This window comes from Rhamphochromis longiceps, linkage group LG18 (assembly GCF_057381845.1).
Source record: "Rhamphochromis longiceps isolate RC_006_pf linkage group LG18, R_longiceps_female_GT1.1, whole genome shotgun sequence".
NCBI lineage: Eukaryota > Metazoa > Chordata > Actinopteri > Cichliformes > Cichlidae > Rhamphochromis > Rhamphochromis longiceps.
The window spans coordinates 34138757-34155821 of NC_140574.1; the positions used below are offsets into that span (position 1 = coordinate 34138757).

Sequence of the window (17065 nt, forward strand, 5' to 3'; positions counted from 1 at the left end):
CAGACAATTAAATTACAAATTATGTTTCTTTTACTGATGGGACCCTCGGGGCACCCTGGGTGGTTTGCTGTTAGTAATCTTTGCATAGCCATTACAGCCATTTGGACAGTTTGTCGATCAATTACAACAAAGGGGGTCAACAGCATTAAAACACTGCTACATTATCAGTGTTCAGCGGGAGTAGCACATGTACAACAAAATCCTGTGATTGATCATATGCGAGAAAGAAGAGGCGCTTGTTTCCCACACTGTGAGAGCCCGCCGGTGTAGCACGCCCCCCATTCACTCTCTCTGGCGCTCTGTCGTCCGCCGGGTTGAGCGACTGAAGCTGCCTGGGAGAGAAACAGCGAGGAGGGGAGAGGAAACGGAGCGATATGGCGAGCATCAACATGGGGCCGAGACCGCTGCTGCTGCTGGAGCTGGCGTGGGCTCTCCTGGCCCTCCAAGCGGTTTACGTCCGATGTCTTAACGGCGATGAGGACCAGAGCCAGGACACCGAGTGCAAGATGAAGAGCGTCACCGTGTCGGCGCTGCCGTTTTTAAGAGAAAACGACCTGAGCATCATGCACAGTCCCTCGGCCTCTGAGCCCAAGCTTCTGTTCTCTGTTAGAAACGATTTTCCCGGGGACGTGGTGGTGGTGGACGACCTGGAAAACACAGAGCTCCCCTTTTTCGTCTTAGGTGAGTTTTTCTTTTTCCAACACGCTGCTGTGTGGTGTCATTAGCCGCCAATTAAGCGGATAAAACCCCGCTCGCTCTTTATTACTACACCGGAGCAGCTGTTTATTAGCTAGCGCCTGGCTACATACCATGGCTCCACTGGTTTGGGAAAATGTTATAGGCAGCATAGCAGCCCAAATATGTAGCTAATACGATTAGATCCGTTTTACGGGTCATAATTAGTCCGCCAGTGGTTGATAATTAGTCTGTTATTGATAGCGTAGTGAATCAACACTTAGCACTTGTTTTTGTATTATATTAGGCCGCACAGCACATGCGCATAAAAATAGAGTTTTGGGTTGGTTTTTTTTTGTAATAAATAAAAACCATCATTAGAGTTGTTTAGGGAGCATCATTTTAATTTTCTGTATTATTGCTTGTGGATATTTTACCCAGAGTGTGCACACGTGGTTCGGTTAGCTACATGTGTAGGAAACTGCTTGCTAGTTAAAACACTAGCAACAGCGCAGCCAAACTCCTCTTACACCACACTGTGCTGTACCTTTTAATTTGGTGTCTTTTTTGTAGTTACTTTTTGTTGCCCATTTCTTATGTTGTGTTACAGACAGTAGAATTTACGCCCGTCTTGTGAGTTTTCAAACTTTATTAAATAAGCTTCATCGAGATTTAGGCCAACCCAAGTTCATGTTAACTGGACATTATGCTTTGTTTCAGTAACACTGGGTTAGGCAGAGAGCGGCAAAGTTTGCAGTGAAGTTTGCTGGCCGCTGTCCATGGTGCTGAATCTCAGCGCTTCTTTACAGCGTCTGTTGCTGCGGCTGCCGGGGGCCAGCATATCCCCCCCGCTGCATATTCAGGGGCTCCGTGTGAGCTGCAGCGTCACATTTGCACAGCGTTTTAGGTCCGCTCTGTTTCTGTTTCGTGAGGGTTTAAGTGTTGTTACTGGAGTCTCAACTGGTTTTGATGTGTCCCAAGTCAGAGAGCAACAGGAAACAGTGAGACAACATGTCAGATATGCCTTAGTGTTGTGACTGTTGGATCAGTGGAGCTTTTTCTTGCCTGTGACACACTGATATGAGGTGTGAGCTTAAAATCGCAGTCTCACTCTATTTTATCTACGAAAAAATTGCAACAAAACGTATATAGGACAACATGTATTTAAATACTTCTTGAGATACTAGTAGTAATAGCGCAGTAATGCTTCAAGAACCAACGCATAAACTTAGAAAACCATAAAGGGTAAAGGAATGAATATTAATTATAACTTGATTTAACCACATTTAAGCTTGAAATGGATTGGTGGGGAAAAACAAGAAATGGTTTAAAACAAATAAATTACATTTGATCAAAAATATAAAGGTAAAGTAAGTATTTTTTAGATTATGTAATAGAATAGTTATTGTCATAACCATCTTTTTAATGAATCCACTAAAATACATAGGAGCGATTGCTCTTTTGTGGAAGCTGACATGTTGTCTTGCCATCTTTACACAGTGGTCGACTGTTTTTTCTAATCACATTTGGCTATCGATCAGCCACATACTGTACGTAGTACGTGCTATAAGTTACTTTTAGATTAAAGATCACAAGTTGCTCTTTTAAAGTATATGTGACCATTTAACATTTGTACTTGTATATTTTCAATATCTCTGACTCACTATGTCTCCAGATAGCTGACAATGGGCCAGCTAATGTTAGACTCAAGAATCACACTTCCCCTCTGATAAAAAGTTTTATTACATTCAGAGTTTTTAGAATTTCAGAAGTCAGAGCCACTTGAAAAAAAAAGTTTAGCTAGCACCTGCTAACAGCAGCAAAAACAGCTGCACTTACCAGGAGAAAAGTTCAGGATCTCCTCAAAAACTTACCTCGGTATTGCTGTCATCAGACAGAAGTGAGCCTCACTGACTCATCGACTCATATCAGATTCCTTTCACAAAGTTTTACAGCCTCTTCCAGAGTAAATAGATGACGACTCATACTGACAGCTGAGGTAAACAATGGACTGACAACCTATACTCACTACAGATGAACAACAACCAGAGTTTTTTGTCCTATATTGGCCACCATAGCTGGGATTATACATTTAATTTGGGAGGGGTAAGAAAACAGAATTCAGCCGAATGAAAAATGCTATCTGCTGAAATCTATTGGTGAGAGTTTACACACTGTACCTTAAAGTTTCTTAATTAAATCCTTCATATATATATATATATATATATATATATATATATATTAGGGGTGCAACAATACACAAAATTCACGGTTCGGTTCGGTTCAATACTTTGGTGTCACGGTTCGATATTTTTTCGATACAAAAAAAAATGTTCATGCCTTTTTAATTTGTCATTTATTAAATTTTCACGGCACATTCCGCACCACATCTCTGTGCGTTCATCATTTGTTTGAAGCCAGCTCACCTCCTGCAACTACTTTTCCGAGAATACACGCTTCTTTTATGGTTCGGACTCCTTCTGACATTTCTTGAGGTGGAGGAACATCACAGTAATTGCTTAAAGGAGCTTCTTCGACATCTTTAAGAGTTCTAAACAAATGTCTGTCCTCGTCCTGAAAATCTTATGTACGCAAACACGCGTTGCAACTTCTTATCTTGTGCCCGTTTTTTATTTTGACAGCGAATGCGCACCTGCGGACCACTTATGTGCAGCCCTGGTTATTTCGCTTGTCATATTGCAGCCACAGAAATTCTTTTGTCCATGAAACCATAAAGCTGCACTTTCTTTTTGCCTTATAGTCTGATTTGTCATAACTTTTCCGTTTTGTGGTAAACTTTTCTTTGGCTGTCACTTCTTCACCCTGACCTGTCTTATTTGGCTCAGCAGAACTAAAATATTGTGGCGAGCTCAGACAAGGAGGAGACGGAGGTGTCGTTTGGTCTTGCTTCCCGTGAGCTAGCCAGGGAGCACAGCCGTTTATTAACATCTGCAGAAGAACACTGCCGCTAGCTAACTGCTCAGCGCGGCAACAGCACAGCACAGCAACAACAACAACAACAACAACACACAGGGCGCCCTCTGACCCCGGAAGGACACACCGTCGCAGCGAGAGGGCGTCACCCGTCACTATGGCAACATAAACAAAACATAACTGTACAAACAGAACCCCGAACAGCCCTGGGGCCTGTTCTTCGTACCGCGCTAAGTGAGTTAGCTGGATGAGATTGTTGACGATTTCGCGTGATCCTGGATCGTTCGGTTCCCCGAAGCCCATCCGGGACTTGCTGTCATAGCAACAGAGCCGTAAGCGTAAACCTGCTGGGGAGCAGGTTTACTTTATGTAAACAGGATTAGATCGCGGCCACGCAGGTATGTCCGCGTCATTCATACGAAAGCAACAGCGATATTCCACCACTGTTTCACCATAAATAAATAACATCAATGTAACTAAAGATAATGCAGCACTTGATCCTTTTATTGATTTCACACAGATACATACAGGTCATTCCCTAAAAAAGGGAAATGTACTATTAACATTCTATTACATGTATGTGATTATTACAGATGTAATTCATATTTCAGAGTAGTAATTGTAAATTACTTCGTGTAATCAAGATGAGAGACCACGGCTATAAAAGCGAAGGTGGATTTGGGAAGTCTGTCGCAGTCATACACTTTTACTTGTTCCCATGTTCTAGTGGGTCCTGTTGTGGCTCTAATGTGAAAGGGGATATAATATAACATATTATAATATAATATAATGTAATATAATATTGGATAATATGGTGTGATATGATAAATCTACCCTACCGCCTACTGGTGTTGGCCAGAGGGGCCGATGGCGCAATATGGCAGCCTGGCTTCTGTCAGTCTGCCCCAGGGCAGCTGTGGCTACAACCGTAGCTGCCTCCACCAGTGTGTGAATGTGAGAGTGAATGAATAGTGGCATTGTAAAGCGCTTTGGGTGCCTTGAAAAGCGCTATATAAATCCACTCCATTATTATTGTTATTATTGAATTACTTACGAGTTTGATTTGTCAGCAACTTCCTGCCAGCCCTCTCTCCTTGCTTTTGCAGCCTTTGCAGTGTTCCCTTGCGTTTTAATTAAACTCTGAAACTCCTGAAATCCCTCACTCAAGAGTTCTTCCTCTGCTGCCGAAAAATACCGAGCGCGCTCCTTCGACATTTTCGCCGACCAATCAAAGGGTTGCCGATCAATGTTTCTACTATCGATGCGTAGCCCCTGTTGGGCCACCCAGTGATCTCACATTACTTCATCCAGCTATACTAATCGTCAACAACAGGTGTGTTCGGGGAACCGGAATAGCGAGCTCAGAGTTAGCGCGATGATTTGGTCTTGGATGTTTCATTTGATCTTGGATGTAGTAAGCGACGTACGAAGCACAGGGCCCTGATCCGCTACAATATATATCCTGCTGCTTTTACACACGCACTCACATAAGCTCAGCGATTCTCTGCGCGATCAACCTCTCACATGTTTAAGCTGCGGGTGATTTCACTTGTCATGTTTGCATAGTAAGCTAACAATTAATAAGACAATGTCAGAGGAATTGGTGCGCAAATTATCATCACTCACCAATCAGTGCTGTCGCTCTCTATACACAGTGAAAGCAAAAAACAAGCGCAAATTCAAACGCGATTTCAATATGTCACATATTGACAGTGGCTCACCGATGCCAATGACATAATTACCCAGCTACATTTCCGAAAGAATGCAAAAGCATTGACATATATTTTTCCTTCCTACGATAGGCCGACGGGCAGGGCAGAGATAGATTTTGGTAGCCCGACTGGAAAAATCGCTAGACCCGGGACGTCGGGCAGGCGATTTTGCGAGCCCTGTATCTGATTGAGGAATCACTCATGTTTGGAAAAGAGAGTTTATTACAGAGAAATGGCTCTTTCCAAAATAAAAGCTATACTATACGCTTCTTCTGGGCTATATTCTCAGCAGCATATTAAACATATCAGGTCCCCATAAGGAGAATCATGTATTTGTTGTGTTCCCACTAGTGCTGTCAGCGTAAATCTCGTTGAAATGACGTAAACGCCACAACACGGCAAATCTCCATTAACGAGCTACGGCGGATCGCCCGTGCATGGGGCTGGACGGCCAACATGTTAATGAGCAAACTGCGCTAACACACTAGCTCCCACCCATGTAATTGAGCATTGCGTGGCACATCCAACATACTGTTTTACTTTTGTCCATGACGCGCTTACCTTCAAGGTCATACGTCACATGAAAACCAAAATAGTTCCAAACGCCAGATCTGAATGAGGGTGCGGGAGGTTCAATTTGCCATGTTGCAAGGAGAGCTTAACTTCTGTCTCGCTAGCTTGCCCTGCGCTCAGTGAATCTGCATTCAACTACTCCGCCTAGGCTGCACTGTCGAGCGCAGATCCACTGAGCGCTCAACACAGACAGCATCGTCAGAAGGAAAGTTGATAAAATAAATTAAAAATTTTGTATTGTTCGATACATATGCGTACCGAACCGAAAGCACTGTATCGAATGGTTCAAGATCAATACGAGTATCGTTGCACCCCTAATAAATATATATATATATATATATATATATATATATATATATATATATATATATATATATATATATATATATAAAATCCTTCATATATACATCAACTTGTCAGTATCTTAAACCCTTAGATTACTAGATATATGACACTATTTATAAGATTTATAACATGCAGTCTACTAATTATTATAAAGCAGCACTTGTTAAGCCCTAGCACTAGCTGTTACGCTGTAAAAGCATTTCTTACCCGTGTGAGAGGTTATGAAATTGTCTTTTGAAAGTTTTACTTTTCTCAAATATGATGCTTCTCTACAGTGACTTGTTTTGATATCTTAATTTTGGTAAAACAGAAACATGTTTCTGACCATTTTTTAAAAAACTGACCAAAAAATCAGAAAGCTCCTTTGATTTAGCTTAAAAGTGGAACAAATAAACAGCCCTAAGAATGTGACAGTTGCTAATTAGTGACTATTTTCACTGTGTACTTTTTTTTCATAAATCCACTGATCTTTTAGTCTGTCACAAAATTGTGGAAAATGGCCAAGAGGTCCAACTACCAATTGTTTAAAACTTTGGAGATTTTTATAATGACATAAACAGAGTAAAAAGAACACAATAGAATGTGAGATTCTATAAAAGCAAACTTTTGGGCAGTAGTTTTTTCTTTTTTCTCAAAAGTTAATGTGCCTATTTACTGTAGTACTACAGAGTTTGGAGAGTAGAGTATTTAAATGAGTTATACAGTGTGATTTAAGTTTACTGCGAATTGCGCTATAAAGTTGTGGAGTTGTAAAGTATTTTGTCTAGTATCAGTTATATCGTCAGTTATATCGTTATCGCAAATTTTCAAATGTATATCGTGATAAATATTTTTGGTCGTATCGCCCTGCTCTAATGGGTGGATGGCTCGTTGCCAAAGCTTTGGCTGTGTCCTGTCGCTCCTCACTGAGTTCCCAGTTATTGAGAGCCAAGCCCTGCAGATTTCTGTTCATAGTGATAGTTTGATCTAACAGACCAGCACTTAACTTAAATGCACTGAAATTAACTTAATTAAGGGGAGAGAGGGGAAGAATCCCAATGGAGGACGCAAGAGGACACATCTTATATTTGGCATAACGTGCAGCCAAATTACTTTTCAGTGAATGATGGGTTTGCAGTGTATCAGGTTTTTATACACATTTCTACACAGAGATCAGTCCATTAAACAAAACTGCAAAGACTACAATAGCCTCTGCATGTCTTTGCTGAGTAGTAGACACACTCCTTTGGAGCATCACAAATTGAGTTATGGGTTTTTTCTTTTGTTTGTATTTTTTTTTCTCTTCTCTCAGAGCTATTAAATACCATATTGAAATTTCTGTAAGACAGCAGTCATTACTGCTACGTGCTCCAGTCTTAATTTTGTAAGATTATTGGCTCAGTCTAACAATAGGTGATACATGTCTGTATGTGGTAAAATAATAATAACAACTTCATTAACACGTGGAAGGATCAGAATCTGACGGTACATACTGTTTTGTGTTTATTAGACACAGATATTAGATTTACCTAATAGAATCATTTGCAATAATGGAGTGCTTCTCCTGAGGTGACTGATTTAGCAAAAGAAAAACTGCCCAAACTTTTCAAGACACCCAAGTTCTCCTTCAGTAAGGACTCAGTAGTCCGAGACTTGGATTGGCTATTGGTCTGATACTGACCCCAAAAAAGCTGGATTGGGTATTGATGTTTATTATGTCACATGAAAGCAGCAGCTACTGGCAGAGCGAATGTAGCATGAAGGAAGCTAATATAAGATAAGCTAGAAGGGCATTTAATTGGTTTACCACTTGTTAGGAAGCTTGTACTGTACGGCATGGTGTTGTCCTCAACTGGATTAATCTTTTTTTTACTCCAACTCTTTGGCAGCTCCATAAACAAAGTGTGCGTGAGGAAGGGAAAGAAGAAAGAAAAACCACTATGTAGCATCTATGGCTCTCACAAAAACTAGACTAGTGCCTCTAGGTTAGATAACAACACCAATGTAGCTTTTATTTTTTAATCATATGTAACCTCACCCATCTACAAATTTGTAGATATATTTATTTAAAAACATTTTTTACAAAGTTGTCTATATTTACCCTGACGTCGTCATACACATAACAAAACGAGTACTAAGAACCTCACAGTGTGGATTACATCTTTTAAATTTAAGACTGGTAAATTTAAGACTGGTAATGCGGCTTTTTAACTGGTATCTGGCATCTTTAGCAAATCAGAACTGCATAATGCAACTAGAATTACCACTGTGGGCTGACTCAGTTGTATTTATCAGTGCCTCAGAAAGCACTACTAAAAATTCCATGGGTGTTTTAATTACTGCGCACATATGAACATAGGGAATAGCTCTTGAAGCTCCCTAATGGTAGTATTATTGATATTTACACCACGAGGCTGCCGTGGCTCTTTAAATGAACTATTTAGACTATTGAAAGGAATAATTAATACAACACTTATGATTTAAATAAGGTTAAGACAAATGCACAGCACAACAGATCTCTGACATTTCCTCACATAGTTTTCTGCTGTGGGACAGAAAACTTTTAATGAAAATTCACACTGGGGAAACCCACACAAATCCAGATTTGTTATGCAAGTAGGGGCACTGCTACTCAAACAGACTGGAGCAGCTGGAGCTGCTGGTTCTATTATATATTTTGGTTTAATGTTTCTTTTGTTTGTTGCTTTTTTTCTTTGCTGTTTGACAACCTCCCCATCCCTTTGTAGAAAAAGATGGGTGTCCACTTTAAACTACAAACCACAATTCTCACTCACTCGCTCATTGTATCCGTGTCTTCTCAGGAAACAAAAGCAAGCCGAGCCAACATTGTGTGGCTGTGCTGATAAAAAATAACAGTGACTGGACAACATGTGTGGCTGAATGCTGTTTCAGTGGAACCTCTAAATTTTTGACTAGCTGCTGTCTGGTTTCCATTTGTCATGTCACTCCAGCCTTCATTATGCTGTTGAGTCTTCCATTTGAAGGTGGTGCACAGCTCATCTCAGCAAATTTTTACAGAATTCGTGCGAGCCATTGTGCAGGATGTTGGCATGTGCAAGGCTGGCTGCGGGCAAGCATACAACGTGGGAAACTTGGATAACATTAATAACAAGATTAAAACTAGGGCTGGGCGATGTGGCCTAAAATCCATATCACGGTATAATTTGAAGCATGTGCGGTAACGATATATATCGCGATATATTCTTTTCTTCTGTATAACGTATTTTACACTCTATAAAGTACACTTAAAATCCTTTAATTTTCTCAAAAATCGACAGTGCCCCTTATGTATGAATTCTGGTTGTGCTTAGAGCAGGGTGATATGACCAAAAATATTTATCACGATATACATTTGAAAATTTGTGATAACGATATAACTGACGATATAATTGACACTAGACAAAATACTTTACAACTCCACAACTTTATTAGTGAAAAAAACCCCACCAATGTATTTTCACTTAAACAAGCAGCTGTTTTTTATGTGCATTAAAGTTATATAAACTTTAACAGTGCAAATGCAAATTCCTCGTTGACAGTTCAACCAAAAGGCATTTCCAGTGGAAACTGGCCGACATATCCTCAGCATAACCATGTATAATATCCACAAAACTTAAAAAGAGGTTATACACACACAATACGGTAATATTATGTTGAAGCACAGTACGTATCACTCCGCGAGGCGGCTGCCTAATATAGCCCTAATGCTCCGACAATCCATCAAGTGGTGCGGGTTCGTAGCTTAGCAAAGTTGTACTAAAACATTTGACAGATTTTTGAGCGCCATATAAAATCGTTTCGAGGTCAGTAAACACAACCAGAGTTCATACATAAGGCACACGGGATTATAGGGGGCACTGTCGATTTTCAGAAAAATCAAAGGATTGATTTTAAGTGTGCCGTATTTTCCTTTTTTTTTTTTTTTTTTTTTTTTTGCCTGTCCCGTTTGGCTCTTTTGCCATCAGAATTAGTGTCTAAAGGCAAAGAAAGATGCCCAATGGATTTACTTTACCAAATTGACCATCCCAGCCTTGCCGTAATGGTCCATTTGATTCACCTTTTATTGTTCATTTTATTTTCACTTACTGAATACGGGACAGACTTGACTGGGGGAAAGAAGGGGAGAAAGAAAGAGGGAAAGAGAAACAGCAGAGAAGAGGGACGGGGGAGAAGGGCAAAAAACAAAAACCAACAGAACGGGCAGAGAAAAAAAATGCATATATCAATCACCTGGGTCACCTGCTGAGAAAGAAAAAAGAAAACAAGCAGAAGAGAACAAGAGTAATAGAATAAACAACATCACGATGATATATGGGAATATGAAAGTAAATACTAAATATTAAACATTATTGTGCAGCACATAAGATCAACAGAACACAGTGTGCTTTGAGGTAGGAGCCAAAAAGGGTGTAGTTTGTGGGTGTGATCACCCGTGTGTACACCTGTGAGCATGGACGCGCTTGTTTTTTTTTAAAAAGGTTCCTTCATGTAATGATCTGCTAGAGGGTGTGGGGGGGCCACAGCCCCGTCCTCCAGGGCATGAAGCAGGTATGGAGGAGATCAAAACTCCAGACATCCAGAGGCCCCCAGAACACAAGAGACCAAGGAAGACCAACAGAGGGGCAGCCGTGACACTATCCCGGAAAGAGCTGAGGAGAGTCCCAGATGAGGGCTCACTCAGCAGCCGCGGAGCAGAAGCCAGGGGGAGTTGCAGTGACGCGCCCGTGAGCTCCGCCGGCAGCCAGCCGTGCCTGAGTGAGTGAGCCCCAGGCCGAGAGGCCGGGGGCACCCCACCTCCGAAGTGGCCCGAGCGAGCCCCAGGCTCCAGGCCCCGATAAGCGGACACAAAGAACCACCAACGCACCGATGTCTGAGGGAGTCCGCCACTGGCAGGGGAAGTGGTGGTAGGGGGAGATAGGCCTCCAAACCTTGGAGGGCCTAAGATGTCCCCAGACATATAGACACAGAAATACAGGCACACACAGATACAAACATCCATTCCCACCCTCATGCTCTCATATGCACTTACTCCACACTCAACCAACGTGGAGACAGACATAAAGAGACGCTGTACACACGATCACACTCCCCAAGCGTACTCTACAAACCGGGTCTAGGTGCCCTTGCCCCTGGAGGGGGGAACTGCACCCAGACCCAGGTGGTGTTACCCTTTTCCCTGCGGTGGGGGGAGGCAGACCGCCCCGACTCCGCAGCAGCAGGGAGGCCCCACACTCCAGACCGCAGTCGGACGGCCAACTCCTTCTCCTAGCCCCCCCGCTCCAGCAGGTCGCAGAGAATGGGGGTGAGAGAAGACTCCAAACCTCCCTCCACCCGCTCATTGTAGTGTTGATGCATGTGTGTTCTAAGGTGCATTTAAAACCCAGGAGGGCATGGAGCTACCTGCCAGAGAGCAGCAGGTAAGCGCATAGTCCCTCCTGCTAGCCCTCAATGTCTACGTGTATTTAACATTGAGAGGTGGGCAACGACGCCAGGGGTGGGGTGTACACCCTGATGGTACTTTGGATTCCATGTATCGTGCCCACCCCCAAGATCCTATATGTATGTGTAATGAGAGTGTGAGTAATGTGAATGTCTAAGTTGTGGGATAAAATTGAGGCAGAGGCAGCCAGAAGGGGACGGGGGGGGGGGAGGTAGCCTCCTCTGCACCCTGGTGACATACCCCTACTCCAAGGCCCTGCATGTGTGGGTGGTTGTGGTGGAGCGGGAAGAGGGGGGCAGCTGGAGATGGGGAGGGAAGGAAGGGAGGGGCGGTGACCCCTCCCTGGGGCCAGCTCCCCCGCTGACCCCAGTAGGCACCCCCATACGCCGCGACCCGCCAGGGAAAGGGGGCCCAGGCCCATCCAGACCGGGGCCCAGCGCAGCAGCGCCCCCCGGCCCCACAGAGCCCGGGACAGTCCACCCAACCCCACCACAGAGAAAACTGCACCCACCCCACCATCCACTCATCTTCCAGACTACATAAGACAATAAACACCCAGGCTGAGATCTTCCTCCACCTCTCCTGTATCTCCCCCTCCTGCAGAGAGATCCCCTGAGGAGAGGAAAGCTCCTGCAAGATGTGACAATCTTCCCCACCAGTTGAAGAGCCCCCCAGGTGGCTCGATGCACCGGCGGCACCCTGCTCCAGGGCTGGGCCCCCATGCACCCACCCGCCCACAACCCCGGCAACACACCATTCAGGACCCAAGCCCCCGAGGCCCGGCCCGGGCCCCAGCCCAGAGACGGAGCGCCCCCAGAACCTCACGCCCATCCCGGACCCACCCAGGGGCAGCCAGGCTACCAGGTCAGTAACCCACGTCCGTCAGCACAGACCCTCCCCTAGCCCCGCTGCACGCAGCCGCGAGGAAACAGTCACCTGAGAGCCAACAGAGCCCCTAACCGGACATGACCGCTACCCCGGGTTGAGCCCCCCAAGGAAGATGCCTCCGGGGAACCCCCCGACGCCCTAAGCCTGTCCCTACCCCCACACCACTCACAACAGTGAAGGCGGGACCAAACTATGACCCCCCACCCCCACTAGGTGATGGAGCTGATCAAAGGAGCCCAGAGCAATTGATCTGATGTGGTGGCAGAGGCTGTATCAAGACTAATGTAATCTAATAGATAATTCCTATATTGGTTAGAATTAAGATTATTTTTATTTTTCCAGTTCATGAGGACTGTTTTCTTGGCTATGCAAGAAAACGCAAGTGCGCCGTATTTTCCAAACAACACGGTAATAACGACGGCCCGCTAGCATGCGCTACCAAAAATAGTGCTTTGTTGTGTATCTGACGGACGAAAGCTAAACCAGTTCCACACCACTGAAGTTGCAGCATTTTACAAACCAATCCTGGTTCATCTGTTTCATTTAACGATCCACTTTCGCTCTTCTCATTCTGCGTCGCCACCATGTGCATATGTAAAAATAGGCACTGTGCATGCGCGTTTTACCCACATTCTATCGTGATATTTCATTTTCCTCTCATTGCCCAAAATTACACCGGTATTACCGTGAACGGAATGATATAGCCCAGCCCTAGTTGGGCTTACTGACCTCAAACCATTTTATGTAGTACACGGTAGAGCAGGGCGATATGGCCAAAAATATTTATCACGATATATATTTGAAAATTTGCGATAACGATATAACTGACGATATAATTGATGCGAGACAAAATACAACTCCACAACATTACTAGCACAAAAAGACAACCTTCCATTTAATTTCACTTAAACAAGAAGCTGGTTTTTATGTACATTAAAGCTTTATAAAAATGTAACAGTGCAAATGCAAATTCCTTGCTGAAAGTTTAACCAAAAGGCATTTCCAGTAGAAATGGGCTGACATATACTGAGCATAACCATGTATAATATCCACTGAAGTTAAAAAGAGGTGCTTTGCAACATTAAACTGCAGTGTGCAGTACGTATTTTTCGGACCATAAGGTGCACAGGATTATAAGGCACATTAAGCGAAACAAAGCAGTCAGATAAATCAAATTTTATTAAACTCATTCTTCTTGCTTCCTCCACTTCTGTAACATTGATTCATTAATGTTGAATTCTCTGGCAGCTGCTCTATTCCCATGTTGTTGCAGTATATTAATGACTAACCTCGTATTGTGGATGGATTATCTCAGTTGTTCTCCTGACTGAAGTTTGGTCCATTTACAGCATCCTGCCATGCGATTGCATTTGTCTCTAACCATGAGGAACCTTCACGTTAACTTTTATAAGTGGAAAAGTGTTAGTGTTCGTCCTCCAGCTTCACTGTTTATGTTATGCTAACATAGCTGTGTCGCTAGCGATCACGTAGCACATCATTATATACCAGCTAGCCCAACTTCAGTAACCCTACAAACGTCACTGCTGTTTAGTTTCCTGTCTTCATTTATGTTGGAAGTGATAGCAGAGCTGTACGTTTCTTCGTTTTTATGGGCCGATGATTTATTTATTTTTTTTTGTAATGGCATGGACAATGAGAGGTGGTGGATTGGCCAGATGCTGGCCGATGTGTAAAATAACTCAGTTGTTTGGTGGTGGCTATGGCGGAGCTTCCACAGAGCCCAACAGGTGGATGAGAGAAAGGGGAGGCAGGAGGAGCAGAGACCCGAGGCGGCCGCCGGTCTGAGTGTCAGGTGAACTGAACTTCAGGTAAGAAGTTATGACCTGCAGTCTATCTGGGTCAGATATAAACCAAGTTTAGGTAGAGTTTATTTTCGTTGTGCTGACTTTTTAGTCAGTTACAATAACTCGTACTGCGTACTAGCTAGGATGATGGAGTTTCTATACAGCTGGGCAGGTGCTATAATGTTACTGATAGTGAACTTTATTTTATTCATAAGGTTTTTTAGTAGAGTTGCCAACCGCTCCTTAAAAATGGAACGGTCCCTCATTCAGAGAAAACATTACCTGTTTCGTATCGAGCTGAGAAGAGACGCAGTTTGTCCCGAACTTCAGCTACAATGGAAAAAGACACAAAGCTGGATTTATTCTGTGTCTTTAAGCTGCACAGCTGCCTCTTCTTCTCTCATTCTCGCCCCCTCTCTCTCCTGTTGCTACTTCAGTCATGAAACTGATCAATGATCAGCTGATCGGCTTTTCTCTCTTGTTTGTTTATCGCCCACTTTGCGCCAGAAAGAGGAAACCAGCAGATGCCACGCTAAACAACAGCAGCACGTTTAAGCTTGATCAGCTGTTGTTAGAATGTATTTAATATTAATTTCTAGTATCAGCTGATGTTTGCTGGAGCCACAGCTGTAAAGCTGCTGGTCATGATATTAGTTTGTATATCTGGTGAGAGGGAAACATGAAAATGAAACCAGGAGAATCATCACAGCTAAACAGGTGATGGAGAAACTGGTTTACCTTTTAGTTGAAGGGAAGTTATAAACTGTTTCTGAGAAATAACCCCAGGATCCTTTTGTAAGTAGCTGACAGCTGGTAACTGTGCAGGGGCGGGTCTAGCAAAGTTTTGCCAGGGGGGCAGGTCGGGCATTAACAGGGAGAGGGGGGCACAAAGAAATACTTTTCTTTCTTATTCTCATTTAAAATGTCTCGCTTTTATTAAATAATTATCTGAATCTTACAACCAAAGTTTTAATCTGATGTAAAATGTATAGAAATCATACATATAGCAACAAGACTGTACATCACCGTTACAACAGCATTTGTTTTCATTCAAAGGCTTTATGGCTTTTCCTAGAATACCTGGTGGGCCGGTCTCTAAATGCCCGGGCCAATTGTTTGTCCCAGTCCAGCCCTGAAAACACGCACAAACTCCAAAACACGTAAAAACTCCATAGCACGCACAAACTCTGAAGCACGTACAAAACACAACAGAAGTGTTCCAGGATGCTAGGGGCAGTGTTGAGCTTTTGTTACCTAGGGGCTACACAAGCCAGGAAGTACCAACGACTGGATTTGGTGTGTGGTAGTAACAGGTAAATGAACTTCAATTGTGTAATTTAAGTGATCTAGGTAACTCTGTTTTGGAAGTTCAGTTAATGCTAGAAATGTGTTTTGGGGTTTGTACGTGCTTTGTCTCTGGGGGCCACCGCATATATTTATATATAAACATAAATAAATAAAACCACGTTTTTTTTTACATTAGTAATTCCTTTTGTGCATAATTTTATATTGTTGTTAATAATAAATTAATTAAAGCAACAAAACAACCTGAAGAGCCGGTTAGGAGCCGAAAGAGCCGGTTCTCTAAAAAGAGCCAGAAATCCCATCACTAGTTTGCAGCCGCTGCAATGCTTTAGACCAAAACAGGCACAGCTTGATGACACCATCAACATGCGCTATCGTGGTAGAGCGGTATAGTCAAAATCTCTACCGTTGGCCAAATTTATATCGTTTCTACCGTATACCCTTTAGACCGCTCACCCCTAATTAAAACCAACAATATCTCTTTTGAGTAAAACAGTTAAACTAACTTTGAAAAACCCTTACTGGGAAGAGATTTTGGGGGTAATGAGTTTTTGCAGTAAACTCTTCTACTTGAGGAAAACTGACGTATGTCAACATTACTGGATCTGTTTGCAACATGTAACCTGCTGGATGATTTTCCTTTGTGAAAGGCCTCATAGAGTACCAAGCTACTGGTCGATGGTACATATACTCTACCAGCAATACCTGCATTTACCATCCATCCATCTGTCCATCCATGTGGGGGGCTGGAGCCTATCCCAGCTGTCATAGGTTGACGTGAGGGGCAGGGTTTGCCTGGACAGGCTGCCATTCTGTCACAGGATGTCAAAATGCAAATTCTTTAAAAAAAATAAAGATTATTTTTAATTTACATTTACATTTTTTCCCTTAATATCACTAAACTCATGTAATGTTTTTGTTGCTACTCTAAAACGATATATACCTATATTATTATTTCTTGTTGTAGATGACATCTTAAAAAATGGGAATAAATGAGACCTAAAGCAGGGTAGTCAGCCATGACGCGATCATATAGCACTGAAACATGCAGTGTACACCTTAAGGTGCTGGGAGAGATTTTACATGGAGCTGACATAAATTTCTCCTTCTTTTAAAGCTTACTGGTAGTTAAAAACACACTGTCACTTTAAATGCAAGACAGCTGGGGGCTTTGACTTAAGACCGTGAACACTTGAGTCAGTTTAATATTACACAGTACCCCTCTCAGCAGCAGCAGAGAGTCCTGCTGACAACTGCAGTACCCCATTCTCTTCCATGTTTCACAGGGACACCTTATACTCAGCTAATCCACAGTAATGATCTGAGCTTTGAAGACCTTGGAGACAAGAAGATCAAAAAATTTTAAGGAATGGACTCAGTGGTCTAGT

General features: G+C 42.9%; 1 protein-coding gene across 1 annotated transcript in view; it reads left to right on the forward strand.

The window, feature by feature from the left end:
• The first annotated feature begins 361 nt into the window (after positions 1-361).
• Positions 362-17065, forward strand: part of astn1 (astrotactin 1) — a 481448-nt gene continuing 464744 nt past the window's right edge. Inside the window, exon 1 of the mRNA XM_085390452.1 lies at positions 362-681. Within this exon, the coding sequence (XP_085246578.1) occupies positions 375-681 (307 nt within the window). The 5' untranslated portion in view covers positions 362-374. The remainder of the gene's footprint in view (positions 682-17065) is intronic.